This window comes from Megachile rotundata, chromosome 9 (genome assembly GCF_050947335.1).
Source record: "Megachile rotundata isolate GNS110a chromosome 9, iyMegRotu1, whole genome shotgun sequence".
Taxonomy (NCBI): Eukaryota; Metazoa; Arthropoda; class Insecta; order Hymenoptera; family Megachilidae; genus Megachile; species Megachile rotundata.
In genome coordinates, this window is record NC_134991.1 from 9,277,881 (window position 1) to 9,305,880 (window position 28,000).

The window sequence follows — 28,000 nt, forward strand, 5'->3', positions numbered from 1 at the left end:
AAAGTGAAAAGAATGTTCATGTTCATGGTATATATATTATCGAATTTTAAACGCAACGCGTTTCACATAGGATACATTTAAATACATTTAATTATTGCATAACGATTAACAACACGTGCGGTATACTTCCCTTAGTATTGAACATTGCCATTAGTGATGGAATCAAGAGAATTACTCGCAACATTTGAATAGTGGAAAACATTGGAATATTAAAAAGTCGCAACACTTCAAGAGAAGAATAGATTTGAAGTATTCAAATGCTTAAAAAGTAGTATGTCTACTCATATGAATGCATCATATAAAATTCAATTTTTTTACAGGAATAACATCCGATATCGTTTGATCACATCTGTCGTACTTTGTGTGTTGTAGAATCTATTGAAATTTTAAAGAGTTAGTAATTTAAGAAGACAATAAGTTACTCAAAATCTTTCATAAGCCGATTTAATTTGTAGACTAGAAAAGTCGAATATCCATCACCAACCATTGTTACCGACTGTAAGAAAATGGTCAATAAAACATTAATAACTTTTATTGATCATTGTCTTAAACTTAGTTCAGCCATACACAGCGCACGATAAAGTATAATGTACACATAAATAATTACATAGATACAATTAGGCATAGTTCGGTTTTATATACAAGATAGAAGTAATGCAGAGGAATTGTTCACTCAATTCTCATCGCAATCATGCTGCGATCAAAGATTGAATCTGCTGTCTCGTATTCTTTTTCGATATTTACGAGTATTTCGTTTCGGTACCGATCGTAGACACGCCTGCGTGACAAATGCCTGTATAATAATAACACATTTCTTTTTACTGCGTTTCTTACAGTAATCGCAATACTAATACATGGCTGTCTTGCTATATGGCTTTCTTGTATATGGCCCATTAAGCCACTTCCGCTTTACATACACTTCCATATACACTAATGCTGTTCCTGCATTATCATAGTGTACAGAAAGATTCGGAAACTGTAGATTTACAAATTTTCAAATTTAGAAGTCCAAAAATTTCAAATCATAGATTTATACATTTATAATTTTTTTAATTTACCAATTTTCAAATTCTTAAATGTAAACATTTATAAATTCAAGAATTTGGAAATTTATATGTGAAATACCTTCAAATGTAGAAGTTAGAAATCTTCAAATTCCAAGTTCAAATTTTAAATTTATAATTTACGGTTACATGGCTTTGGCAATTGAGCGCAATTGAGAAAGTGTTCCTTCTACTACAGCGCTATTATGTGCCATATAGCCAGACTCGACTGTATGCATAATCTAAATTTCCTTATCGACAAATAAATTTTAATTTCATTTTTTGATCCATTCACTTTCTTCTGTTTCTGGTATCTATTATTAATTCAAATAGTAGTACAATATAAACTAAAAATACAAAGAACATAAATCATACAAAATGTAAATACTCCATTGGTGAAAGAAAGATATCAAATTTGAATTCTGTTTTTGTTCCAAATGCTATGCTGTAGTTAAGATATAATACATTGTCGTATACTCCTTAAAATTCTACTATATTCTCTACTAAAAGAAAAAAAATATAAAAATATACCTTTGACAAAGTATAAGCGAATGGATTTAACATTCACGTTGAATTGCCGATTAATACATTAATTGTTTTAACATACGTATATAGATGTTTATTATATTTCGTTTCGATAACGCAAATCATTTCTGATCTTGAATTCAAAAATGTTAATAATTTCTTTGGGAAAATTATTCACCATTTTGTGCGATTTACGATATACATAACTATACTTCAACATAGGAATTTTAAATACAATTGCATATCTTGTTATGCTTGTCATAATAACTAAGAATTTAACAACAGAATCGTAACTGTTTTAAAACGTACGCATACAAATGTCTGTTGTATCATTAAATAATGAAGACAATAAATTACGCTAAAATAATATAATATCGTCTATATTTTCCGTCGTATTTGTTCTCTTACGAATGGAGAAGCTATTTTAATCTGGGAAAGAATATAACAGGGAAAAAACGTTTCAAGTACGAGTGACTATACAAATTAAATTCAATCCCTCATTCGTTCAATTTTAAACAACGAAATAAATATTAACTAACCGTTTATACATAATATATTTATAAAACAAAATTATAAGGTAACTATAGAACGTTTGAAATTTTGGATAAACTGCATTTGAAAAGTTAACTTTCGTGTACCATATAAATCTACTATTAATCTTTCTTAATGCCATTTGATGTTCAGTTCAAAGTACCAAAACATAGACAATGGTTTAATCTTTAACGTCAGATCTCGATATGCAATTCTAGCAAATGAAAACATTTAACTTGCTAAGCGATACATATTACGCTGGCAAATAACACTGTTCAATGCGTATCTAACTTTGTAACTTTCAACGAGCAAATCTTATAATCACAACAAATTCATTCATGTGTAAACCGTTTTTCACCATGCAATCAATGTAAAAAAAATGTTAATTTTCTCCTTTGAAAATGCTTTTGATACAAAACAATTCCGTAGACATTCATGAATAAAATAACATGAATTACTATTACATTATTCAATTACAGTCAGTTATAACATATTTAGATAATGGCCAAAGTGAATATGATATCCAAAATGCACTAATTTTTGTTGATATTTTTTGATTCATTTTAAAAGTTGACGTATTCTTGATTTCAAATCTGTATTCAGCTAATGATGTTTCATAATAAATCCCTGCTGAAAGTTACAAAATTGCAAACACGTTAAAATCTACCGAACAGTGTAATATGTGTAAAATTTGTAAAACAGGAATTCATGTGAAGCGTTTCAACTATACGTAAACAGATTAAACGTAAAACCATTTCATACAAATTAATATATTGACTAATGATTCGCCACTGTAAACATTATGTATATACAAATCGTCGGGCGAAAATTCATTTTTTGGTATGTATATATACACATGTATGTACTTTCACGCGAGGTTCCATACGGTAACCTATATTAACTATTATATTGTTATTTCAGGAATATGTAAATGTGGCTTTTGAAAGCTCACACATTATAACATTGCATAATGTACAATACGGCACACAAATCCTCATGTAGAAATGTTCAACAAGTTTTGCGGTATGTGTGTCAGTAATGAAAGCGTTTCATATTCTTTTTTCCGATCTAGACTCTTGAAACTATAGCGAAATTGCTCAGACTTGTAACTACATAAACTAATAATCAAATGACAGTGCAATTAAATTACTAAATAAAAAGAATACTTTTTCTTTAAAGCGTGACGGCATTCAAACTATCACTGTTGCTACTATAACGTAAAGGAGGATGGAGCGTATTCGTGCGCAACCAAAAAAAATGAAATGTTTAAATTAGATAAATGGAAAAGGGAAGAGACGAGATAAATTGAAAAGGAACAAATTTTCGTACCAATGCTCGATGATAATTGCTATGCCATTATCCTGCGTCGTGCAACGATGAATTTCACTCAAGCATATTCCACATGATACGATATCCAATTATATTTAGCACTATGAAGTACCAATAAACGTACCAACGTTCACGACAACAGCACTTTCAGCTATTTCATTCACCTAAAACAATCCTTCCATATATGCGTGTAAACTGATCTCACTTGCTGTATCATTCATTTTACTTTTTTTGTTGATTCGGTACTGGAATAACAGGGGTCGTCTACTGTTTATACATTGAATCTTGTTTCAGATCCGTCAGCAAGAATTAACGTGACTGTTCGATTATTTATCCATATTAGTTTAGCTAGTCGCATAGGATTCAATCGCGCTACATCGTTAATGGGTGCAGTGCTATATGATTTCACACAACGTGTCTGCGAATTTCCTAGGCCGAACATACCGCTACTTGTTTGCTGCATCAAAGTATATAATTAGTACTTGATCATATTAACAGTGAGTAATACAAATGTCTCTTACCTGCCAAAAACATAATTTATTCTCCGTACAAGAGTAGCTAACCAGGAACTTGCCTTCGGGTGAAAATGCTAATGCAGTTACGGGTGCTGAATGTGCAGGGACTGTCTGACACTTTACGTTTCCTCTCAATTCATACAAAGCAAGCTGACCATTGCGACTACCCACTGCTATCCTACGTGTTGCTGGGCAGTGGCTAACCTAAAAAGGACATTCAAAATTTGTTATAAGACCAATAAATATTTTCATCAAACTGTAGTGCACGAGTCAATATGATTCAACTTACTTGCGTAAATCTACATACTGCTTGAAACACTTCACTTAATGGTTTAGTTTTAAGATGACCAGGGTCCAAACAGTGTAGAATGATATCCATGACCTACAAATAATAGTAATTACATTAAATGTATAAAGATATTTACATTTTGTTTTCCAATAAATATTCTTACCTCAACTAAAAGATCACTCATTTCACTTTGCATTTTATCAATTAACTGCTCAACAATTCTGAGTATTTCCGGTTTTGCTCTAGCTAGAACGCTTGCACCCATATTTACATTTAAAGTTTGCGCATTCTGTTGTAAAGTATTGTATCTAGCAACTTCTCGAGCCATCGTAGTAATGAACGCTGCAGGTCGAGCAGTAGCTATTAAAGTTAAAGCATGCCGTGCCGTGCGACAAGTATCAGCTTGAGGTGTAAGCGGAAGACCATACGTCATGCTGGGAACTAATTTGTCAGCGTCACAACACATTTCCAATAGACCCAGTAATACCTGTGTTGTTATAATACAAAATTGAGAAACCTATCTCTCACTTCTTATAAATTATTCTCATTATTTTTAATTTCATAACCTCTAAGTATTTATTTTTACTAAAACAACAAATGTTGGAAAACCCAAAAAGACTCCTGCTTTGTATACTAAATATTAATTACATAAATATATAGATACTGTTCTTACTTTCGATACGTCAAGGTACGGTTCCCAAACTGTGAAACCTCTACCGATGAGATCAATTGCTGCTCTTCGTAATGGTGTATGTAACGGTAATTTTGGAGAATGAGGCGCGTGTAATAGATGCGTGAGTGCCATGCTAGTATGTCGCGCAAGATTATTATTTCCTATTCCAAAGCCTTCAACGATTGAACTCTTTCGTCTCTGTTCATTGTCCCTCTTTTGATTTGCTGTGGTAACATCTTGGCCAAATTCAGCGCCTATTACACCCAACAATACAACCGCAGTTGTTTGTTTCCGTTTCAGTTCTGCCACGCTCGACGGCTTCCTAGTTACATTAATTTCTGCTAACATAAATATTCAACATAATTAATGTATTCTTTTCAAGATCGAAATTATACAAATGTAATGTAAATTACCTTCTACTAATTCTTCTTCTTCATCCTCGTCTTCGTGGTGCGATTCTGATGAAGGAATTGGGCTACCAGGAGCCGGTGGACTTTGATTTTGTGTTTGTGGTGCAATAGGTTCTTGAGTACTGTACATTGGCAGATATTGTGACCAACTATCTACAAGAGCTTTTCTTCCTTTTGGACCCATTCTACCTAATTCAGCAAGCAGCAAAGCTTGAGCGGCTTCACGAATCTAAAAGCAACATTATTTCTTATAACCCTGCATAATTTATACATATAACATATTTCAGAAATAATTAAATGTACTATATACGATATACTTTGATAATAACTGTATTGTATAACATACAGTTATAATAGCTAACCTCAAGACACTGATGTTGCCACCTTCGTGCCATCATTTCAACTTGAGGACGTTTGAACGTTTTTGCACCGCCTTGTGAAGTTACCTTGTCAGGTAATAGTACACAGTGTAACGTCGCCAATAATGACCAACCTTGTTTAATCTGTGCTTGTTGTGCAGTATAAATTTCTTCATTTTCTTCTTCCGCTTTGTTCCAATTAACTGTAGCTCTATTACCAGGCCTGCACAAAATTTATAATGAGATTTATTTCTACATTATGATCGGTTTTTAAATAATACTAACCTGTGCATTTTTCGATTTCGTTCTTGTTCAGGTACAAAAGTTGCATTGTTCATTGACATTAAAGTATTTGCCAAAGCGACTACTGCTAATAAATGATTACTAGTTAACGTAGTAGAGAGCTCCCAATGTGCTCTTGCCGTGAATGCTCTGGTAAGTCTTTCTTGCCTGACTAATTCAGCTGGTAAGCGCTGCTCCAGCTGTGTTGCAGGTTCACCAATTGGTTCCAATTGCGTTTGCCAAGTTGGCAGTAATAATGACATGTAACCTGTAGCACAGAGTATTGATTTAAAATTATACATGTTTTATAAATTCAAATATTTTGCTTATGTACCTCCTTTAGACAACACTCCAAACGAAACAGGAACCATAGGCCTCAATAAACCCAACTTTCCTTCACAGACACGATCCAAGTCTGGATCCATACCCCAAGCATGCAATAAACTTAGTATAAGCTGAGCAACTTCCATAGTTGCATTTGGTTCACTAAATGCACCATTTCTTTTCAGATTGTTTTTAGCGGCTTCATTGTTATTCCAATTATCACCTGCAAAAGATAAAAACTTGTATAATATACGTATATTTAGGAATTTCAAATGTACGAGAAGGTGTATTGAAAAATAAAGTGTAACATAAATTAAATTTAAAAACTTCTCAGATATTCTTGTATAGAAATAATAATACTGCAAATGTTTAAACGTGAAACGTAAATGTAAACTTTTAATAATAAATAATAATAATATAAACTTTTTGTCATGCAGAATATATGAGAAGTTTTACAACATACACCAACATGAAGTCTAAAAATAAAAAATTAATATATAAATGAAATATAATATATATAAAATGTGAATGTCTGAAAAAATATAAAAAATAATAACTTTAAAATGTTAAATTACACAATGAATAAAGTTTGGATGTAATATTATTACACTGCAACCTACAAATCAGCAATTTTATGTCAAAATGAATCACACATTCTGAGTATAAAAATAAATATTGTACACAAAACTCTTAAACACTGAGATAAATAATGAGTACATTTTACATAAAAAGAATAAAGGAACTAAAAAGCAAACAACAAATCTAAATTGACAAAAATCCATGCGACAGAATTTCAATAATAAAAAACAATGATTTTGCCATTTTTTTTAATTCATGGCTAACCTTTGCCGTCGAGAGTCGACGGCTTGAGGCCAACGCTTTCCACCTTGGCCTGAATCTTAGTGTGTACGTTCTCTGCACCCTCCTTCATTTTAGCCAATATACCTACAGAAAGAAATTGGCTTTAGATAGGATAATAAACGAATATATTTTTTGACACGAATCTTCTAATGACTACAGCTAAAGTGAAAATTAAAGGCACTATTAAATTCTGCAATGAGTATTTCATGATATAAAAATTTCAGAAAGAACACTTGAATGTATGTATATCAATGTGTCTAATATAAAAAAAATACTACCAAGCATTAAATAAAGTGATAGTGCAGTACTACTTCGTGGTAAATTCGTTCTTACAGATGACTCAACAAATGAACTTAAGTACGAATAGTTTCAATTGATCAAGAGTTTTAATATAAATATGATAAATTCGAACGAAACATTACATGAAAGTATTGTGTGCATTGAATTAGCTACGATCAAAACAAATTTTTTTTATATATATTTGAGATATGTGTAAATCCAATATTGCATTTATCGCAAAATTATATGTAGAGCTGTCTATATCGGTGAGCATGCTATCACAAGAACATTTGTATGTACACAACACTATGTCGAACAAAGTGTATCAAAGGTAACGTGTTAAATAAAATCAAATGATCCTGTGAGGGTTTCTTCGCAAAGTTGCACTTTAAAATATGCAAAAAATCACACGCAAACTACAGTTTCTATTAAATGAAACAGTAACAGAGCACAATACCGTGGCGATCCTTCTCCTTTAAAATTCGTTCAACGTCTCCTGCCTTATCCTTGACGCGACCGAAAAAGTCTATAAAGTGGCATGTTAGTGCAAGTTTTTTTCATTAATATACGTGTAAGTTAAATTTATTAAATTAATATTTATGTGTATAGGAAAGAAAGAAATACACAAAATTATTACCTGCAATTTTTTTATGAGCATCTGGACTAGCAGACTGTGTAAGCGCTGCAACTTTTTGATACTCAGACGCCGAAATTAGACCCTGTGCTTCTAAAGAACCCGGTGACATTGCTCCGTATTCATCACTAAGTAATTGTACTATATATATAAACAAACAATATATGCTACTTTAATATGTTTATATTAATATAAATTTATTTACACAGGTATTATAAACGAAATAAAAAAAAGTACCTATTAATGCTTCTATGTCAAAAAATAAAATATGACTTTCTGGATCTTTAGGATTACTTCTGAATCCTTGTATCATTAAAGGTGTGCCTTTTGCTTTTATTTGACTTCCATGATCTACACCTTGACCGCCATGAAGTTGTTGTAATTGATGTAATCCTCTTTGCGTAGCGTGTCTTATAGCAGAAAGATTTCTGTGCCTCAGGCCTCTGAAGAAATATAATTTACGTAAACGATGAAACAAATTATTTTCCCAAAAGTTCACACAAGTTTTTCAGTATCCGCATAGTAAAATTTCATTTACCTAAAGAAATGTACAGCAGGATTAGCTAAGCCTAGTTCACCGCCCGCGGCTGACCCGCCAGATGCAGCTATAGTATTTTCATCACACGCATAGAGTACTTCTTCAGCAATAATACCTATAATTTTAATTTTACAACAGTAAACTTCAGTGTATAAGATATTTAAAAATACATTAATCACCAAAGTCTCTTAATATAAAAGAACATAAAAATTAGAAATCTGTATGTACCGTGTAGTACACGATCAAGATGACCAGTTTCCATTTGCCATACGTATACAGCTCCATCAGAACATCCAACTATCATGAAATCATCCAATGGCCTCCACTTTATCGTAACAACTGGAAATAGATGTCGAGAAGCAAGTACAACACATTTCCTTTCTGCTAATGATAATAAAGTAACGCTATGATCTGACGCAACACTGCAGACACACTTTTGAATTCTAGGCTAGAAAGATGAAATTATATAAGATTTAAATACATCATATAATTTATGAAATAACAGTTGTTAAACTGTATAACTGTTAAGACTTTTGTAACTACATCTGAACGTACACTGCAATTATCAGGCGGTACCATTAATTGGGTAATTTCACCCGCATGTACACAGAATCTATGAATTAGAGTACCAGCATAAAGATCCCATAAGCATACAGCGAAGTCGACAGAACCGGATACAAGATGTGTACGATCATAACGCGCTGCTGCTCCGTTTGGATATAGTAGACAATTCACTCGACCAGAATGACCCAAAAGTACTTGATGAGGAGGCCAATCTATAAACCACATAATGAAATAAAGAAAAAGAAGTATGGTTATGAATTTTTTAACTAATAAGTTTTACGATAGTATTGTATCTTGTAAGAAGTTGCAAAATAAATTTTATTTTCAATTAATAAATGTATTGTACCATCATACTGTTGATGATTGCCATGAAGTAATTGAAGCATAACTGTTTGTGTAGCAGGAACAATAATAATACTGCCATCTTCACGACCAACAACAAGACGACTCTGTTGCGGTAAATATATACTAGCCGTTAATTTTATACCATGCCCATCTCCGGCATCTAATTGATCTAGTATTCCAACTGGTGGTGGTTTCATTTCTTCCCAAGCAGCTCTTAAACTTGTCTTTACTACTGGCGGCAATGAGAGTGGAGTTGAGCAACTATTTTGACAGATTTGAGCTAGTTGTTGGGTAGTTACTTCTGGTACTGTCCAAAGAACAACGACACCTTCACTATCACCACGTAATAAATACTTCAATGTTTTATTCTGCCTTTGAACTGTAACCAATCGCATTGCTGGAGGACATGATAGTGGCTAAAATGAAAAAAGGAATTATAATGACAAATTTTTTAAAATTAATTTTATTAAGAAAATTTTTAATTTACCCTATCACCAGGTTGTGTCAGAGTGCAGTACAAATAAGGTTGATCATATTCGGCACCAGCGGTGTGAAAATTTTTATTGTCTGCAACGCTACTACAGGATCAAAACAAATAAAGGTAACACATTACTTTAACACTTATCATTTTTTTTATCAAGCAATATGATTTGTGAACATTAATTCTCAATAGTTACAATACATTGCAAATTGAAAAATTAAAAATACTTAAGTCTAAGTTATAAATACCAAATACTGTGTTTTCAAAGAATTGTGAAGTTTAGCAGTTTAATTTAATTTAATAAATTTAACAGATATAAGCAATAAAGCGTTTTACAATTTATTCAAATTATTTAAATATAATATATTTATATAATATAATGCATATAATTATATTATATAAATATTTAAATTGTAATTAAATTAGTATTGTAATTCTCTGTTGAGATGAATGCAAAAATTGCAAAATCTCTCACTGTATAAATTTATTTGAATAATTAGCTACATATAATTAAAAACATGAACTACTTAAACTACAGAAGCTGGCATAGCACCATTTTTTGTACTTACTTATTTTTATTATTTACTAAATGTAATATATGTATTTATAGTGTAATATATGGATTATGAAATAGTGATACATTTAAAGCAATTGCAAAGGAATGAAATGTGAAAACGAAAGATATGAAGTGCAGAAAAATATAATATATTTACATATTTTTGTTTAATGCACTTTTAAATCACATATATGTGAACCAGCAGAAGAGCAATACACTTAACGAAAGGAATATAAAAAGAAGCAATTAAAAAGAGAGAAATTACAGTGAAGAACACAAGAAGAGTATCTAGAAGAGATAATGCAGGATTACCTGCTGAGAGCCTTGCCCTTTAGCTTGCTAGAAGAACACCAGATCCACCGTAGAATGTAGTATGTAGATGTGTATTATATGAAAAAGACACATCACCGTAAAAACAAGTCATGTTAATTGTTTATTTGAGATACATAAAAACCAAAACCATATTTGAATAAAATTACTACATTTATTAATAATAATCTTATTTTGGTTATATGTGCATTTTACTTTTGGTGTTCTCTTCTTATGTGTTAAAATAACTTTCTAAATATTAGTATTAACGTTTAAGTGAAATTAAGTAATTTTTTTACAATAATTAATTAGTGTTTTTTATACGACACATTAAATTTATTTTCTAAAATTTTGCCTCTATTAACTTTTAAACAAAACTTGATCTACCAATAATCTGTCTTATAGATTATTAAAATTTTTAATTCCTATTTAATGATCGAATATGAATGTTTATGATAAATGAAATAAAGAAATATAAGGGAAATAAATATTGAATATGTGCATTGCCAGCAAGTGCTTCTACACGATAGCAGTTCCAAAATTTTAATTAAAGGGCTTAATTAACTTGAAAAAATAGTGTGCCTGGCTGAAAAATATTTATCTACATATCCAAATGAAATATTCTGAAACACAAGCAACGAAAGATTTTCAACCATGTTGATAACAACACAAGTAATTATATTTTAACTATTTAATGCAATTCTAGAGCAAATACTGATAATAATATATTCCATTATCTGAAATATTATAAAATATTTTGTTTTTGAGTATATTTCCAATGTATTTTCTCCAACATCATGATATGCAGAGTAAAATGCCAAAGTGATAACTTTAAATAATCATTAAATTAGTTGTTATATGAAAAAATATTTCAAGAAGAAGATAAAATATCACAAAATAGATGTAATAATTCTTTTTAAGTGAAGAATCTTTGAAAATTTTAAAGCCAACTTTACTTTTTAGCATGACTTTTTATACAGCTTGATTCTTTGCAATATTTTATTTAAAATAATGTCAACATATAATACTGAAAACATCAATTATATGATATATTTAAAATTCAAGCGAAATACTTCATACAAAAATTTAAACTACATTTAAAATTGATCTCAAAATACCTGGAAATCTTTCCCTTAAATAATTTTTCTTTGAAATACATTTTCATATTACAATTAATTAAAAAGAAATTTAAAGTCATCACATTTGAACTTCACCCTGTATAATAAATACGTATCAAAAAAATAAAAAATATTTAAAATATATTTGAGTTATTAAAACTTTTAATTACTAAATTGTTATTTATGCTGCAATTATTGTAGCATTAATATTAAATTTATTAATCATTAAAATTGTTAGAGCATATAAATACATAATTAATATCTATCATCATGCTATAATAATAAGCATTGTTTAAACGTGAAAACTTCAAGAAATAATTCATCAATTGTTATTTTTGAAATAATTTACAAATATCAAATTTAAGAAAAAACTACCTGTCAAGATGTACCACACTCCTATAAGCAATAAATAAATGATCTATATTAAACTGATTGATTATATATTATACATGTAACATAGTTATAAATCTTTTGTTTTATAAATATATGATACTGTGCATTATTTTAAATGTATATAAATTTGCATGTTTAATACAAATTTTAAAATGCATAAAAAGAAAAGTAAAATGTTGGTAAAAGGTATATTATTTTATTTAGAAACATACTTAGCTGGTAATTTGTAGAGATATCCATGACCTTCATCACTCCATAAAATGACTCTATCCGCAGCTAGAAAATCTCCAGCCATCCAACGTTCACCATAAGGTGCAGTAATTGAACATAGAAGAGAAAAATCACCAGCATCGTATATCTAATTTAAAAAATATATTGGTAAAAGCAGAGTTAATAAAATATAAAAATTGTATAATAAATAAAATATACCTGCCAATGTTTGGAACACACAATTAATACAGTCCTTTGATTATAGGGACAACAAGTCATTGCAAGCGCATTTAGACACCTTATTTGTTTACTTTCATGTTCGTAGAGGGGTTCACTATTGCGGTTCTCATGTCCAAGAAGAGTCCACACCTTGACTGTTCCGGTTGTTGTTAAGGCCAGCACAACGTCGTCTTTAAATGAATGGAAGCGCCTGTTGCGCGTTAACTACATCTAAGAAGGTGTCATAGTATTTTAAGCAAAAAATATTTAGTAACAGTGAATAACGTGACACCTTACAGGTGTTATAAATGCATAAGAAAGAACTTATTCTTTGTAAACTCATAAAACATCAACCTTGTACTAACAAACACATACAATAAATACAACAAAATAATAAAAAAAATATTCAAAACAGGTCTAATATCTAAGCCCATATAACAGTACTATAATTTCATGCAAAATAAAATTTTTCGTGTTAAAATAAACAATTATTCTTTTGTAAAAATCTCAGTTGGTGCTTATTTAAATCATGCAATCGAGCAAATAATTACTACTTCCGCATACAGTACCATTAAATAAAGAAGATATTTCAGAACCCACTATAATACATGTATGTGTCTACGCTATAAAATTGTATCTTCTGTGCAAATATCATGAAAAACTCTTGATCAATTATCATTCATGCAATAGCATTTTTTATAATATTTACATTATTCTTTTATAATTTTTATTGAACAATGAAAACTTACTTAAAAACTATCAATATCATTACAAGTGTGAAACATAATATAACAAAATAATAATTACAAAATCTTCAATGTATAAATTTGTTTTCGCTTAAAATGCAATATAAGAAATAATAAGAAGCTTAATGCATCAAATGCGCTACCAAAATAAAAAATAAACGTTAAACTGAATGTTCATACAAATGCATTCACTGCATTCAAATATTAAATATCTTTTATAATTTAAACTAATATATATACTTACGATAGGTGTAATTTATTATAAATGATTTGAATGTGATTAATGCAATGTATGTAATGATAAGGTTCTGTGGGAGGAACAGCATGTGAAGGATACTAACATAAGAGGAAAAGCTCCCAAAGTGTTAATAATGCCTGCTCATTTGATTTTAATGCTTAAAAGAAATTAAAATTGAAAGTCAGAAGAAAAGAACATGAAACAAATGATACAGCCTTGACTACCAGTGCAACAGCACTGATGTATCTCCACATGTGATTCAATAACATGCTGCAACAATGTAACTTTTATTAAGATTTTGGTAATATATAAATCATTATCACTAGATTATGAAATATATTTTACATCAAGAGTTATTACTGAATTGAATTGTCAAAAAGTACCTTTTATGAAGAAAAATAGATAGATGCAAAATTTCTAATATACCCAAAGCGTAAAGCTTTTTGTAGTTAATTGCTTAAAAAATTAGCAGAAAATTTATATCCTAAAAATATAAAATATTTATATGCAAATCTAAATGTTTGTTAATTACTTTACTGAAAAGAATACTGCAGGAAATATTTAAAGATTTCGATTAAATAAATCTTAGTGCAGAGAAAATATATCCTATTATTATCAGTTGATTTAATATTTAAAAGAAAGACCTGCTGAGCAGAAAGACAGAATACCAAAAAATTAATAGGATAGGAAATACCAAATATATATTGTACAAATCGACATTGTAGTTGAACTTTCAATTGGACACACTCAATTTTATAGTAATTATGAAGTTTTTGAAACATTAAATCTTTGCACAATATAAATTGGTGAAGAAATCAGAAGAACTTAAGGTAAAATTATATGGTATTAAGCGTAGGTGTGATGGAGTGTAACTAACTTGTATGCACGTAGAACCGACCTTTCCGTTTGGCCGGTCGCAAAACGTGCAAAGCACTAATCCAGTCAGGGTTAACACGTGAACTTAAGGTAAACAAAACCTCCAAACTAAAAGGGTCCATCACTAAAACTTCGGGATAATACCTAAAATCAGGAAACAGATTATAGTTACAAGTATCTTAAAACAGATACGTAAGAAGAAAATATTTATTTTATAATCTTAAACATACCCTGAACAAAAAAGTCTGACATCTTCTCCACCAGCAGAGACATAAGGCAACATCTGTGTATGAACACTGGTAAGTTTTACGGCTTCTCTACATTTTCCATCAACTAAATCCCAAGTGCACATTTCTCCACTTTCACTGCTACTAACAATATAATTTTGTTCCATAATAACACTTGCTCGACTCAGGCACATTATTGGTGCAGTATGGCCGACAAGCAAACATCTCGGAGTCATCTTCATGTATAATTGAGAAAAATACATTAAATAACAATGGTTTTTAGTTTTATGTAATTTTTTCTTGACATAAATATATTATTTTTTACCTTTAGTGTTTCAGGTTCAACTTGCCATAAACATATCTGGCCATCATAACATCCTGTTACTAATGTTTTTTGATCTCGTGACAAATAGATACAGGAAATACAATGAGTTGGAGCTATGCGACCCCATAAAACTATGGGTACTACTAAGCTTGTACCCGCTGTCATTTTTAAGATTCAACCTATAATGTGTTTATAAACTGTTTTAGTTAAACATGTTTATTTACTTATTCTATAATATAAATTTAATATTTTTAGATTTATATTTAATGTAATCATGTAATTTAAATGCTATTAATACATGTGCTACATTTACTTGTAAAACATACATGATATTAATAGCATTATCATATTTTAATGAGAATTATTTTATAACGACATTGCACAGCTGTAATGCTATTTGAATTAAACATTACATTTGATATAAGATGTGAATATAATAAATGAGAGTGTAAAACTTAAAAAGAACATAATAATTATTACATTTATGTTACATCTAACAAAGATGTATATGTTATATATAATATATATAACAAAGTTACTTCGTTAATTAAATTTATAATCATTTACTATAATGCTCTCATGCATTAATTTATCAAAAACATTATATAAAAATGAAATCTACTGTATTCACAATATACAGTTCTTTAATGACACATAATATAATAATTATTTAAAGAAACAAGAAACAAAATTAATAGCTGACAAAGCAACAAAATAATTTCTTAACAAATAAGTAACAAAACCTTATTGTCAGTATGACATCAATATTAATAGCAGATGTTTTAGTCGATTAAAAATGAATCATTCATTCTGTAAAAGTACAGTTTAATAAATATTTACCTCAAAGCTCACCGCAACAATGTGATGCAGTAAGATCTCGAGGAAAACCTATTAAAAGCAATTAAAGGCGTCTGCTACATCAAGAGATGTCACTGACAACTTGAATGGGTTTGATTTTATAACATTTATATAAAAATACAATGAAAAATGATTGTATGTTCTACATTAGACGGCATAAAAATATTTACCGAAAATATTGAATATTAATGACAACGGCTCCAAACGTCGTAACTGGCGATATATGCCAAAAATCATACAACCCTTACTGCACTCTCACAACCGCGGCCATCTTGATGTTGAGAATAGTTAGACGAATAACACATACAATCAGCTGTTCCACGTCAAAAGGTCCCTAGTAAAATTCTGTCTAATTCGATATAAAATGACGTAGTTATAAAACACTTGATTTTATTCAAATATTTATATTGAAAAACAGAAAATTTTGAATGATTGATCTCGCTCAATGTATTAGGTTAAGATTATTACTAGTGGAATAATCACGTGGATAACATGCTTACCTTGTTAATTTAACGTTAAAGAAAAATAGTACACGCAAGTTGCACGTCAACGTTCAAATTCAATTTATTTTTCACGATTTAATAATATGAAAATCACACTCATTATTAATAAGAAAAAATGGTTTTGAAATTCATTTGAGCTTAAATTTTGTTTAAAACATCCAAATATACTGTACATGTCTTTATAATGTTTAAAATATAGGTCATAAGGCTTGAAATAAACGTGACAAGTGTATGGAAGTAAAGCTAACTTCATGAATAGAAATACTTTCTATTACACGACAAGTACATAACCTGAAATTTAAATCTAACTTATACAAAGTGTATTTACGTTTAAGTTTTTAAATTCTACACAATTTCTAGTAAATGTGCTTGTCGTTTTAACGTGGTTACTAATTGAATGACATCTGGTAAGATATCTAAATCTATTGATTTAAATATACTTGTACGCAATTTGCAGTTTGCAAAGAAAATGTTTGATATATATATTTTGTTTGTTTGAAACATGAATATTTTTTATTGCTGAAAATATCGATTCAATAATCTTATTTTTTTAGTGTATCGTTTACATAATTTTACATTATGCAAGGGTAATCTTCAATTTTTGATATTGTGAGTACATAATATACCTTATTAATACAATGAAATGTCACTACGAAGTATTAGGAGTACCACGAAATGCTTCTGATGATGATTTAAAAAAAGCTTATAGAAAATTAGCTTTGAAATGGCACCCGGATAAAAATTTAGATATTCCAGAAGAAGCGAAAGAACAATTTCAACTTGTTCAACAAGCATGGGAAGTGTTAAGTGATCCTCATGAGCGTGCTTGGTATGATAATCACCGCGAGGCTATTTTAAAAGGCGGCATTGGTGAAAATTATAAGGATGATTCCATTGACCTCTTTCAATATTTCTCAACTTCATGTTTCAAAGGATATGGAGATGATGAAAAGGGATTTTATACTGTTTATCGCAATGTCTTTGAAAAGTTAGTAACTGAAGATGCAGACTTTATGAAAGAAGGAGATTCAGACGAAGAAGTTCCTGGATTTGGAGATTCACAAAGTTCTTATGAAGATGTTGTTCATAATTTTTATGCTTATTGGCAAAGCTATAGCACAAAGAAATCATTTACTTGGTTAGATCCTTATGATGTGAGAGAAGCTCGTAATAGACGAGTTGCACGTCTTATAGAAAAAGAAAATAAAAAAATTCGAGATAAAGCTAAAAGAGAACGGAATGAACAAATAAGAAATTTAGTTGCTTTTGTACGTAAGCGCGATAAACGAGTACAAGCTCATGTAGCTAAGCTTGCTGAACGTGCAAAAGAAAATTTGAAGAAAGCAGAAGAACGTAAAAAGCAACAATTATTAGAAAGACAGAGGGAACTGAAAGAACATAAAGTATCAGAATGGTCTAAATTTTCAAATATAGAGGCAGAACTTAAAAATATTGAAGCTAATCTTGCACAAGAATTTGGTGAACATCTTTCTTCTGAGTCAGACTCAGATAATGAGAATGAAGTAGATGATAATTCTTTATACTGTGTAGCTTGCAATAAAATATTTAAAACGCATAAAGCATTTACAAACCATGAAAACTCTAAAAAACATAAAGATAATATTGCTTTGATGAAAGCATCTATGATAAAGGAAGATAAAGAATTTGAAAATTCCGACGATAGCGATGTAAGCTCACAATCTAGTTCAGAAAGTGGAAAAAAGTTAGCTACAGATTCACAAATGCCTGACTTTTTACTAAATCCTGTACAAAATATCTCATATAATCCAAAGAATACAGAAGAAAAAACCTCAGATGAAGAATTAATATCAGATGATGACAGTTTTGATGAGTCAACAAAAGTAAAAGGAAAGAAATGTTATCCAGAAGGAACTATACTTGCAACAGGACCTCAGATGGATGATGCTCTTTATGTACCACCTAAAATAAATGAAAATGATAATGAATACATAACTTCTGAAGATGAACTCATTTCTGATCAAGAAGACGAAGAAGTTGTAATTAAGAAACAAAAGAAAAAGAAAAAACGGAAGAAGAATGTTCAGAATCCAGTAGCAGAACAGACAAGTGATGAGGACAGAAGTATTAATGAAGATGTATTATTATCAAAAAAACAACGTAAAAAACAACAACAAAGAAAAACAATACTAAATAAAGTTATAGAAAATAATCAGCAAACATCCAATGACAAAGTAGATGAATCTGAGGAAGAGATAGAGAAAGAAATAAATGAAACAGGACTAGATTCTAATAGTATAGATATAAATAATGCAACTAATGAAAAACTTAAAAGTAAAAAACTTAAAAACGGGAAGAAGCCATGTAAAGTATTAGAAAAAGAGAGTGAAACAAAAAATAAAAAAAAATCTCAAATTATTGAAGTTTCAAATCTAGAACAATGCTGTGTTACATGTAAAGCTGAATTTCCTAGTAAAAACAAATTATTTGAACATTTAAAAAAAACAGGTCATTCTGTGTATATACCAGACTCAATAAAAACTAAACGAAAAAACCAAGAAAAATCGTCCAAAGGCAAAGGAAACAATGATAAAAGAAATCATCATTAAATAATTTATGTATTGCTTGCTACAATTTATTGTAATTGATTCGAAAGATGTAAAAATATTTAGTTAATAAATATATCATATAATCAAATATTATGTATTATATCTTTTAAAATTGTATATATCAATACCTTAGAAATAGTAGATGTTAAAACATACAAATTGCTTAATAACTTCTAATTGTTACAAAGAAAAGCTAACAATTATTATTCTATACTATATGAATTATACATTCAATTCTGTACTTTATACTAAAGTATACTAAATTAACAAAATACTAAAATATTTATTAAAGTTAAACATTTAAACCTTTCTTTTATGTTTCAATAAAAATAAAACTTTAGAGTATTATTCATAATTTATTAAAAATAATACATACATACTCCTTTCAATGAAATTTAACTTTTTCTTATATTGTGTATAATATAAGGTGTTAATTATTTATTGTTGATTATTAAAAAATTAATAATTTGTCATATTACACAAAGGATTTAACAAAAGAAGTCAGAACTTCAGGTATAGATAATACTCATGATATTACCAAAGAAAGGTCCCAATGAACATAGATTGAAAAATTAATATTGTTGATATTATAAACAATCTTTTGTTGTAATAAAATACTCTTTGTATACACAGATGCTTAGTTCCTCCTGTTGTCGAAATTTTCATATCACTAATTTCTTAGTTTTCTTCAATCATTTTCAAAATGCGGACTTTCCTGTTATAAATAAAAATAGATTTAGGCTTTTCCAGATCTTGATACATGTTAAATAAACCAGTCAGTTTCATAAAAACAATGAAATTTCTTAAGCAACGTGTAGGATCATCATTTTCAATTGAAATAACCGATTAGAGTAATTGTTGACTACCAAAATGTGTAATTAATAATTATCTAATAAAGTATTATCATAATTTCTGTCACAAGATATATGTTGTAAATTTTTTAAATAAAAAATTGCTTATAACTCTAACAATATGAATTTTTCAATTGATAATTATTAAAACTTTATTCCTTCATTCCCTAATACTTTATACATATATTATCTTCTGTAGAATTCTGAAAACCGTAAACTTTAATTTTCAGGACAGAAAACAATTTAATGTAATAACTACATATGAATACTATCATCCATTGTGCTGCTAATCATAGGTGAGATTAATACATACTTTTTTAATTTTCTTTTGTCTAAATAATTGTTACATAATTACATACAAGAAATCAAACATCTTTTATGTATGTAGAATTTAAATAGTAAATAATATATTGGCTTTTAATTTAAGGTGTAGCGTCATGGCTGCTAAAAAGCTTATTTATCCTGCAGCCGATCGCAACAAGGAACCCATATTATCGGTTCTTCGGCAGTATATTCAACGCGGCCCAAATCAGATTTTGCTGGAAATTTCATCTGGTTCCGGACAACATGTATCTCACTTTGCTCCCCACTTTCCTCATATTACATTTTATCCTTCAGAGTGTGAACTCAAATTATTAGAAAGTATTGCTGCACATTCCAATGGATTTGAAAATATAAAACCACCTTTAAAAATCGATATAACTACAGATTTTCATACGTGGGGCAATGGAATTTTTAAAGAATCTAGTATTGATTATATATACAATGCAAATATGATGCATATTTCACCCTATCAATGTTCTATCAAATTATTTGAAAATGCGGGTAAATTGTTAAAAAATAATGGCATTTTATTTACATATGGACCATATGCTATAGATGGGAAAATAACACCAGAAAGTAATGTTAATTTCGATAAATCTTTAAAGTCTCAAAATTCAGAGTGGGGTCTTAGAGACGTTAAAGATTTAACAGAATTAGCAGAGAAAAATGATATTAAGTTAATAAATATTATTGATATGCCTGCTAATAACAAAACAATCATATGGAAAAAGATCTATGATAAATAATGGAATTAATTTAAGAGGGTAAAAGTATTTTGATATAATTATGAATCATAATGTTTTATTATACTGAATTAATTTAGCTTGTATAATATATATACCTTATACAGCATTAACCTAATTTGTATTTTAATAACTATTACTGTTTGTACGATATAGTATTATTTGACCCTGAGTATTGTAACTATATTGTAATAAATCTACAACGACATTCTTAATTAATTAAATGTTATATTCAGAAAAAATTTATGTTTTCAAGTCCTTCAGGTAAATAATTTAATCCTGATTCATCTTTATGTCTCATATTATAACCTTTGGCACATCCTGAAATAAAAATCCATTTTGAATAGTACACATTGTAACTGTAGTCTTAATTTAATTCATAGTATGAATTGGCTACCTATATTTTTCATGAGTTTTGTTGGAGCATTTCTTAAATGTAAAGGCACTGATGGTTGAGGTCCTTTATGTTCAGCTACTGTTCTTTGAGCAGCTCTGAGTGCATCTTCCATTAGTCTAGATTTTGGTGCTTTTGCCAAATATGTTGTACATTGTGCCAACAAAACATCACATTCGGGCATTCCAATCATTTTACAACCATGCATTGTATGTATGGCAATTCCTAATAATAATATTAAAAAATTACTTCAATATGTAGCAGATTTACATTTTAAAATATTGTACAAATTTGTATTACCTAAAGCTTTTGGATCTGCTAAACCTACATCCTCACATGCCATTCTAACTAATCTTCTTGCAATATAAACTGGATCTTCACCGCCCATAATCATTCTTGTTAACCAATATAAGGAAGCATTTTCATCACTTGCTCTAACAGATTTATGTAGAGCAGAAATCATATCATAATGTTGATCACCTTTCTTATCATACAACATGTGGGTCTTTTTAAGACTTTCTTCAATATCAATTAATGTTATTGTTACAGGACCATGTTTTAAAAATTCCTCCTCTTTTGGTACTTTACACTGAACTGCTAATTCAAGACCACCTAAAGCTATTCGTGCATCACCATCACATGTTTCTGCCAACCATTCTATAGTTGGTTCATCTATTATAAATTTTGGTACTCGCTCAGTATCTTCTGCCTTCTTACTTGAATTATATACACACCCTTCTAGTGAGTAAATAGCTTTCTTTAATATGGACATCAAATTACGTGTAGTTAGTTTTTCTAAAACAACAACTCTGCAACGACTCAGAAGTGCAGAATTTAAACTGAAGGAAGGATTTTCTGTTGTAGCACCAATTAATATAATAGTACCAGATTCAACATGAGGTAAAAATACATCTTGCTGTGTTTTATTGAAACGATGTATTTCATCCATAAAAACGACTGTACGTCTATTGAACTTCAATTCATTAGAAGCTATAGTGATTACCTCTTTCACATCGCTAACACCAGCCATTGCTGCAGATAATTTAACATATCTCATTTTACCATTTGATTTATTTTTACATATGTGAGCTATGACATTTGCTAAAGATGTCTGAGTTATAATAAAAAAATAAAATCAATAAAAATATTATATACACGTTATTATATGCATAACTTTTGTTTAATACCTTTCCACAACCAGGTGGACCCCATAAAATTATATTTGGTATTTCAGATTTATTTAATAATTGATAAAGAACAGTAGATGGCCCAATAATATGAGATTGTCCAACATATCCTGAAAGTGTAGTAGGTCTCATCCGTTCAGCAAGAGGTACATGATCATTACTAAGTGACTTTTTACTTTGTTTTTCTTGCTATAAAATTGATTAAGAACTATGACATATCTTAATATAATAATTCTTTCTTTCAAAAAATTAAAAAAAGTAATTACATTACTATTAGATGGAGTTACTGAACTTTGAACATCTATGTTCAGAAGAGATGGTTCCATAAAATTACTTTTTCTTTTTATTGATCCTGAATCACCCTGCCTTGTTTTTTTACTACTCAACTTCATACATTTTCTAACGGGACTTTCATCCTTAAAAGAGGCTGGAGATTCATTACTTGTTGATTCATTCAAGAATAGACATTTACTAACATGACTTTCTATTACTGCAGCAGAAAATTCTTTTGAACAGATAGGACAAGAAATTATATTTTGGTCCATATTTTGACCTGCAACAAATGCATATATTTGTACAGGGTATTCTGCCAACTTTTTACATGTGAAATAACATTACTATTTCAAATAATAAGTATAAAAATAGTATAATATATTATTAATAGCTCTTTTCTGGGTGGATGTAGAGAGGAAATTTAGAAATCTATTATATTTTTTTACATTCAGTTCTAACTTTTTGTACAAAACAATAAATTCAAAGTATAAACATAAAAAAATACATTTACCAAAATCAAGTATCCCAGAAATAGTAAATTTTTGAGAATTCGCTGTTCTACCAAAATCCTAATGAGGATTACGAATTGAATATTTATTGAATATTGCATAAAGAATTGAATATTTCATTTAAAGAACAAAATTGATTTCTAGATCTCCATGCATTCACCCATACAGAAATTATTGATATTATATTATACATTTCTTTGTATTTTACAATTTTTATAAGTAACATCATTCATTTATTTTAAATTAAAAAATGAAACTTAATTTCATATATCATTAAATATATTTAATATGAAGTATATTACATCATTTGCAAACAAATTAAAAAATTATGTGTAATTCTTTCAAATTTTAAATCTTACTTTGTAAACAAAATAACTCGTTCTATAAGATTACCGCGCTATGCGCAGGAAGAATTGTTAAAAGGATTTTCAGCGACGATCCCGTTACATCATGTATGCTATACCATATAACCTGAATTTAACATTCGTATTTACCAAATCTACATATCATATGTTTTCGTCATTTTATCGTAATATTCAACGAACTATAATTTTTTGTATATAATAATTAGTAAGTCGAAATATTACTTTCTCAAAGGATATAATTTTTATAAACAGAGGAACGTCGTGTCGAAACTATTGTTCGATTGATGACGTGTGGGTTGACGCTAGAACATCAAGTAGTGGTCCGGTAACGTTTTTCTTATCTTTATCGAAGAAATATTAATTTAGATAATAAAATAGAGTGCACACATTACAATTGCATCCGAATACATACGATGGAAGTTCGTCGCAGGCGAAGAACTCAAGATAAGCAATCACAAGTACAAAGCGCCAAGTTTGATTATGAACATATTCCTGCCAATTGTATCAAAAACATTCAACGGGATGAGGTGAAAAATTAATTTACACATTTTCTTTCATTTTATTTAACATTTATTCGATATTACATTTTTTCATTTGATTCAGTTCTCCAAAATGTTTAATTAAAAGTCATCACTCGGTTTGTTTATTTAATATGTACGTTCTTCTTTTAAAAATTTTAAAATTCTTTTAACTTTTCAAATTCGCAATTCTAAATCTCTAAATTCTTAAACTCCCTACTTTCCAAATATGCAAATTACACAATTTTCAAATTTAAAAATTTGCGTATTTTTACATCCCTATATTCTCAAATTTCTATCCATAACATGTATACAAAAGTTTCACTTCTGTCGTGCAAATCATTTTAAAAATTAAAAATTAAATTACGTTTTTTTTTATTTAAAATATTTCAAAGAATCAGTCTATATAAAGAAAAAAATGCAATTTTGTAAAATATTAAAAAACATTGTAAATATAACAAATCTACATACTCTATCACATTGACCATACAAAGCAATAAATTTTATTTTCGCAAATGAAACTTTTATTTTTTTCAAATACTTACCATCTGCAAAAAAGCGATGATCGGTAATATCGCGGATATCTTGCATAATAACGATATTAATTATTTTTTTTAACAGGGCGATAGAGAAGTTTCTTCTTGTTTAATAGAAAAGTGTAATGCAGTAAAAAAACCAAACGACACAGTGCCACGAGCTCGAATTAAAATAAGTCTCGAGATTGATTTAATTTCAATTATTTTATTAATCGCCGGTATTGTTACTCGACTTTATCGTCTAGAAGAACCTCGAAGTATAGTGTAAGTTATTTTCTACGTTTATAAAAAATAAATAATAAAATTATTTTTTTTTTTAATTCTGTAATAATAAATTGAAAAAATTATATTACATATTTTGAGAACAACATAAGTACTTCGTCGAAATATTTTGGATAATATCGCATAATTAAAATAAATGTTTAATTGTAAATATTATTTGGAACAGATTTGATGAATTACATTATGGAAAATATGTTGGACTTTACATGAAGAGGACATTTTTTTTCGATTCTCATCCTCCATTAGGAAAGCAACTTATTTCCATAGTAGCGTATTTAGCTGGTTTCGACGGACAATTTAAATTCGATAGGATAGGAAGTCCTTATGCCGATAGTATTCCTTTATTCGCATTGAGATTAGTACCAGCGTTATGCGGTAGTCTTTTACTTCCGACAGTCTATCACTTACTTTTAGAATTAGGTCTAAAACAATGGACTGCTGCATTAGCGGGAGTTTTATTATTATTTGGTAATTTGTTGTATTATAATTTTGAGCAACAAATTTGATCAGTACATATATTGTGTTAATATATTCTATTAATTTTTCAGATAATGCTCTCTTAACTCAATCTAGATTTATTTTAATGGAAAGCATTCTAATGCAATTTTCATTATTTGGATTAATATGTATAATGAAATTTAGAAAAGTAATGGATCAACCAACAACTTTGTCGTGGTGGATATGGCTAACTTTGGGTATTGCTAACTTAACATGTGCATTATGGTATGTTTTAAAACATATACATTGTTGAGTACATTTATATTGTACTGTAAATATAATCAATTTTTGTTTTCAGTGTAAAGTATGTTGGATTATATTCACTCATTCTTGCACTGTCTTTAATTGCTTATGATTATTGGAATCTAATACCAAGAAAAACTTTATCCACTACAGTATTATGTATACACCTAGTAATAAGAATTTTTGTAATATTTGGTGTTATTTGTGCTGTTTATTTAACTGTATTTCATATACATTTAACAATACTCTCTAAAGCTGGGCCACATGATTCAGTAATGACAAGTGCCTTTCAAGCAAGTTTGGATGGTGGTCTTGCTAGTATTACAAAAGGTCAACCTTTAGAAGTCACACATGGATCTCAAATTACTTTAAGACATACATATGGAAGAGCTTGTTGGCTTCACAGTCACAATCATATGTATCCACTAAGATATCCAGATGGTAGAGGTAGTTCTCATCAACAACAAGTCACTTGTTATTCTTTTAAAGATGTAAACAATTGGTGGATTGTAAAGAGACCAGAAAGAAATGATTTAGTTGTTATAAAACCTAGTGAGCCAATAAAACATGGAGAGATAATACAATTAGTACATGGAATTACAAGTCGAGCATTGAATTCACATGATGTTGCTGCTCCAATGACACCTCAAAGTCAGGAAGTATCTTGTTACATTGATTATAATGTATCTATGCCTGCTCAAAATCTTTGGAGGGTAGAAATTACTAACAAAGATAGTAGTGGGGATGTCTGGCATGCAATTCAAAGTCAAATACGCTTGATACATGTAAATACAGATTATGCATTAAAATTTAGTGGAAGGCAATTGCCTGATTGGGGTTTTAATCAGCATGAAGTGGTAGCAGATAAATTAGTGGGTCAGACAGATTCTATATGGAATGTTGAAGAACACAGATATACTAAAAATGAAGATCAAAAACAAAGAGAAAGAGAATTAATCAATGCTGAAATGATTCCATTGCAAGCTACCACTTTAAGTTTTTGGGAGAAATTTGTGGAATTGCAAATAAAAATGCTTTTCAGTGGTCAAGAAGGACAAAATAGTCATATGTATTCCAGTGATCCTTTAGACTGGCCTCTAATGTCTAGAGGAATTGCATATTGGGTTTCAAATGACAGTAATGTAAATATAGATTATATACATTCATTTAGATTGTTTAAACTTTTTGATATTCATTCGTACTAATATTCCTTTTTCAACAGGCTCAAGTGCATCTTTTAGGGAACATAGCAATTTGGTATTCTGGAACCGGCTGTGTAATTTTATATTCAGTTTTATTAATCTTTTACATGTTAAGACGAAGAAGAATGTGTTTTGATATTGCACAGGAAGAATGGAATAAATTTTCTAATATAGGAAGTGTCTTTTTAACAGGATACATATTACATTTTTTACCCTTTTTATTTGTCGAAAGAACTCTATTTCTTCATCATTACTTGCCAGCATTTGTTTTTAAAGTACTGCTTACAGCAGCAACAATCGAACATTTATGCTATTTAGTTGGGTATGTTATATGATTTATTGTTACAAGCTTATCTTTAAATTAAAAAAAAAAAGTAAATTTATGAAAATTAATTATTTTTTTATAATTTTCAGAACTCGATATCAACATAATATTTTAATGCATATATTAAAATGTAGTATTCTTATATGGCTACTTTTTATTATTTATGTATTTAAAAAATTTACCGTGTTCAGTTATGGAACAACACATTTAAGCGCCAAGGAAGTTTTAAAATTAAGATGGAAAGATACATGGGATTTTATTATACATAAAACGTAAGAGATAATCAAATATTGAGAAAATCATGTACTTATAGCAGAATTTATTTAATGCGCTAATTGTGCGCATTCGAAATGATATTATAATGCATAAATGTTAATAATTATTATAAACTTATTGTTGATATATATTGTTCAAGTATAATTAATATAGATTTATTACTTTTTATGCTGTAAAAAGTGTGAAACTACATAGACTGATTACATTTTATGAATGTTTTTATTATATGCATTTATATATCTAATGAACAAAAGTAAGCATAAAGCCTATCATTTATAATAGTCACGTATTAATTTACAATATAAATTTTATATAATATATATTTT

At 29.1% G+C, this 28,000-nt stretch overlaps 5 protein-coding genes and 1 long non-coding RNA gene across 24 annotated transcripts; 4 read left to right on the forward strand and 2 right to left on the reverse strand.

Moving 5' to 3' along the window:
* Positions 1-15: 15 nt before the first annotated feature.
* Rbcn-3B (WD repeat-containing protein Rbcn-3B) lies at positions 16-16,365 on the reverse strand. Of its 13 annotated transcripts, XM_076535585.1 has the most exons (27): positions 16,228-16,365; positions 15,200-15,378; positions 14,878-15,110; positions 14,649-14,791; positions 12,788-12,978; positions 12,571-12,716; positions 12,341-12,361; positions 10,851-10,877; positions 9,989-10,079; positions 9,503-9,917; positions 9,148-9,368; positions 8,821-9,040; positions 8,593-8,707; positions 8,292-8,497; positions 8,058-8,195; positions 7,878-7,946; positions 7,124-7,225; positions 6,291-6,503; positions 5,960-6,224; positions 5,678-5,897; positions 5,319-5,544; positions 4,906-5,246; positions 4,396-4,719; positions 4,233-4,325; positions 3,950-4,147; positions 3,655-3,885; positions 16-3,592 (listed from the first exon to the last, which is right to left on the reverse strand). In XM_076535585.1, exons 2-26 carry the CDS (start codon positions 15,362-15,364, stop codon positions 3,700-3,702), a joined length of 4,569 nt encoding a protein of 1,522 aa, XP_076391700.1. In that variant the 5' UTR covers positions 15,365-15,378; positions 16,228-16,365; the 3' UTR covers positions 16-3,592; positions 3,655-3,699. The 13 variants fall into 13 exon arrangements, with proteins under 13 accessions (XP_076391700.1, XP_012147970.1, XP_012147969.1 ...); XM_012292580.2 differs by having other exon boundaries at positions 16-3,885; positions 14,670-14,791; XM_012292579.2 differs by having other exon boundaries at positions 16-3,885; positions 4,906-5,243.
* On the forward strand, positions 9,962-13,029 carry LOC143265152 (uncharacterized). The gene is made up of 4 exons (XR_013039346.1): positions 9,962-10,102; positions 10,593-10,909; positions 11,358-11,519; positions 12,894-13,029. It is a non-coding gene; the product is annotated as an uncharacterized LOC143265152 (long non-coding RNA).
* LOC100875914 (methyltransferase-like 26) lies at positions 16,248-22,621 on the forward strand. Of its 5 annotated transcripts, none has more exons than XR_013039345.1 (4): positions 16,827-16,967; positions 20,230-20,295; positions 20,427-22,201; positions 22,325-22,621. XR_013039345.1 is itself a non-coding variant. In XM_076535601.1 (4 exons), exons 3-4 carry the CDS (start codon positions 20,261-20,263, stop codon positions 21,067-21,069), a joined length of 678 nt encoding a protein of 225 aa, XP_076391716.1. In that variant the 5' UTR covers positions 16,883-16,967; positions 17,115-17,169; positions 20,230-20,260; the 3' UTR covers positions 21,070-22,621. The 5 variants fall into 5 exon arrangements, 4 of the variants coding, with proteins under 4 accessions (XP_076391717.1, XP_076391715.1, XP_076391716.1 ...); XM_076535601.1 differs by adding an exon at positions 17,115-17,169 and having other exon boundaries at positions 16,883-16,967; positions 20,427-22,621; XM_076535602.1 differs by lacking the exon at positions 16,827-16,967 and adding an exon at positions 16,248-16,387 and having other exon boundaries at positions 20,427-22,621.
* LOC100880358 (dnaJ homolog subfamily C member 21) lies at positions 17,163-19,236 on the forward strand. The gene has a single exon (XM_076535592.1). It carries the CDS (start codon positions 17,199-17,201, stop codon positions 19,146-19,148), a length of 1,950 nt encoding a protein of 649 aa, XP_076391707.1. The 5' UTR covers positions 17,163-17,198; the 3' UTR covers positions 19,149-19,236.
* On the reverse strand, positions 21,108-24,306 carry LOC100880468 (ATPase WRNIP1). Of its 3 annotated transcripts, none has more exons than XM_012292574.2 (6): positions 24,207-24,306; positions 22,914-23,200; positions 22,648-22,836; positions 21,761-22,571; positions 21,464-21,685; positions 21,108-21,387 (listed from the first exon to the last, which is right to left on the reverse strand). In XM_012292574.2, exons 2-6 carry the CDS (start codon positions 23,190-23,192, stop codon positions 21,299-21,301), a joined length of 1,590 nt encoding a protein of 529 aa, XP_012147964.1. In that variant the 5' UTR covers positions 23,193-23,200; positions 24,207-24,306; the 3' UTR covers positions 21,108-21,298. The 3 variants fall into 3 exon arrangements, with proteins under 3 accessions (XP_012147964.1, XP_012147963.1, XP_003706380.1); XM_012292573.2 differs by lacking the exon at positions 24,207-24,306 and adding an exon at positions 24,017-24,132; XM_003706332.3 differs by lacking the exon at positions 24,207-24,306 and adding an exon at positions 23,789-23,900.
* rt (Protein O-mannosyltransferase rt) lies at positions 24,188-27,979 on the forward strand. Its single transcript, XM_003706333.3, has 7 exons — positions 24,188-24,321; positions 24,934-25,112; positions 25,297-25,598; positions 25,679-25,853; positions 25,927-27,013; positions 27,094-27,395; positions 27,488-27,979. The coding sequence occupies exons 1-7, from the start codon at positions 24,208-24,210 to the stop codon at positions 27,672-27,674; spliced, it is 2,346 nt and encodes a 781-aa protein (XP_003706381.2). The 5' UTR covers positions 24,188-24,207; the 3' UTR covers positions 27,675-27,979.
* Positions 27,980-28,000: the final 21 nt, after the last annotated feature.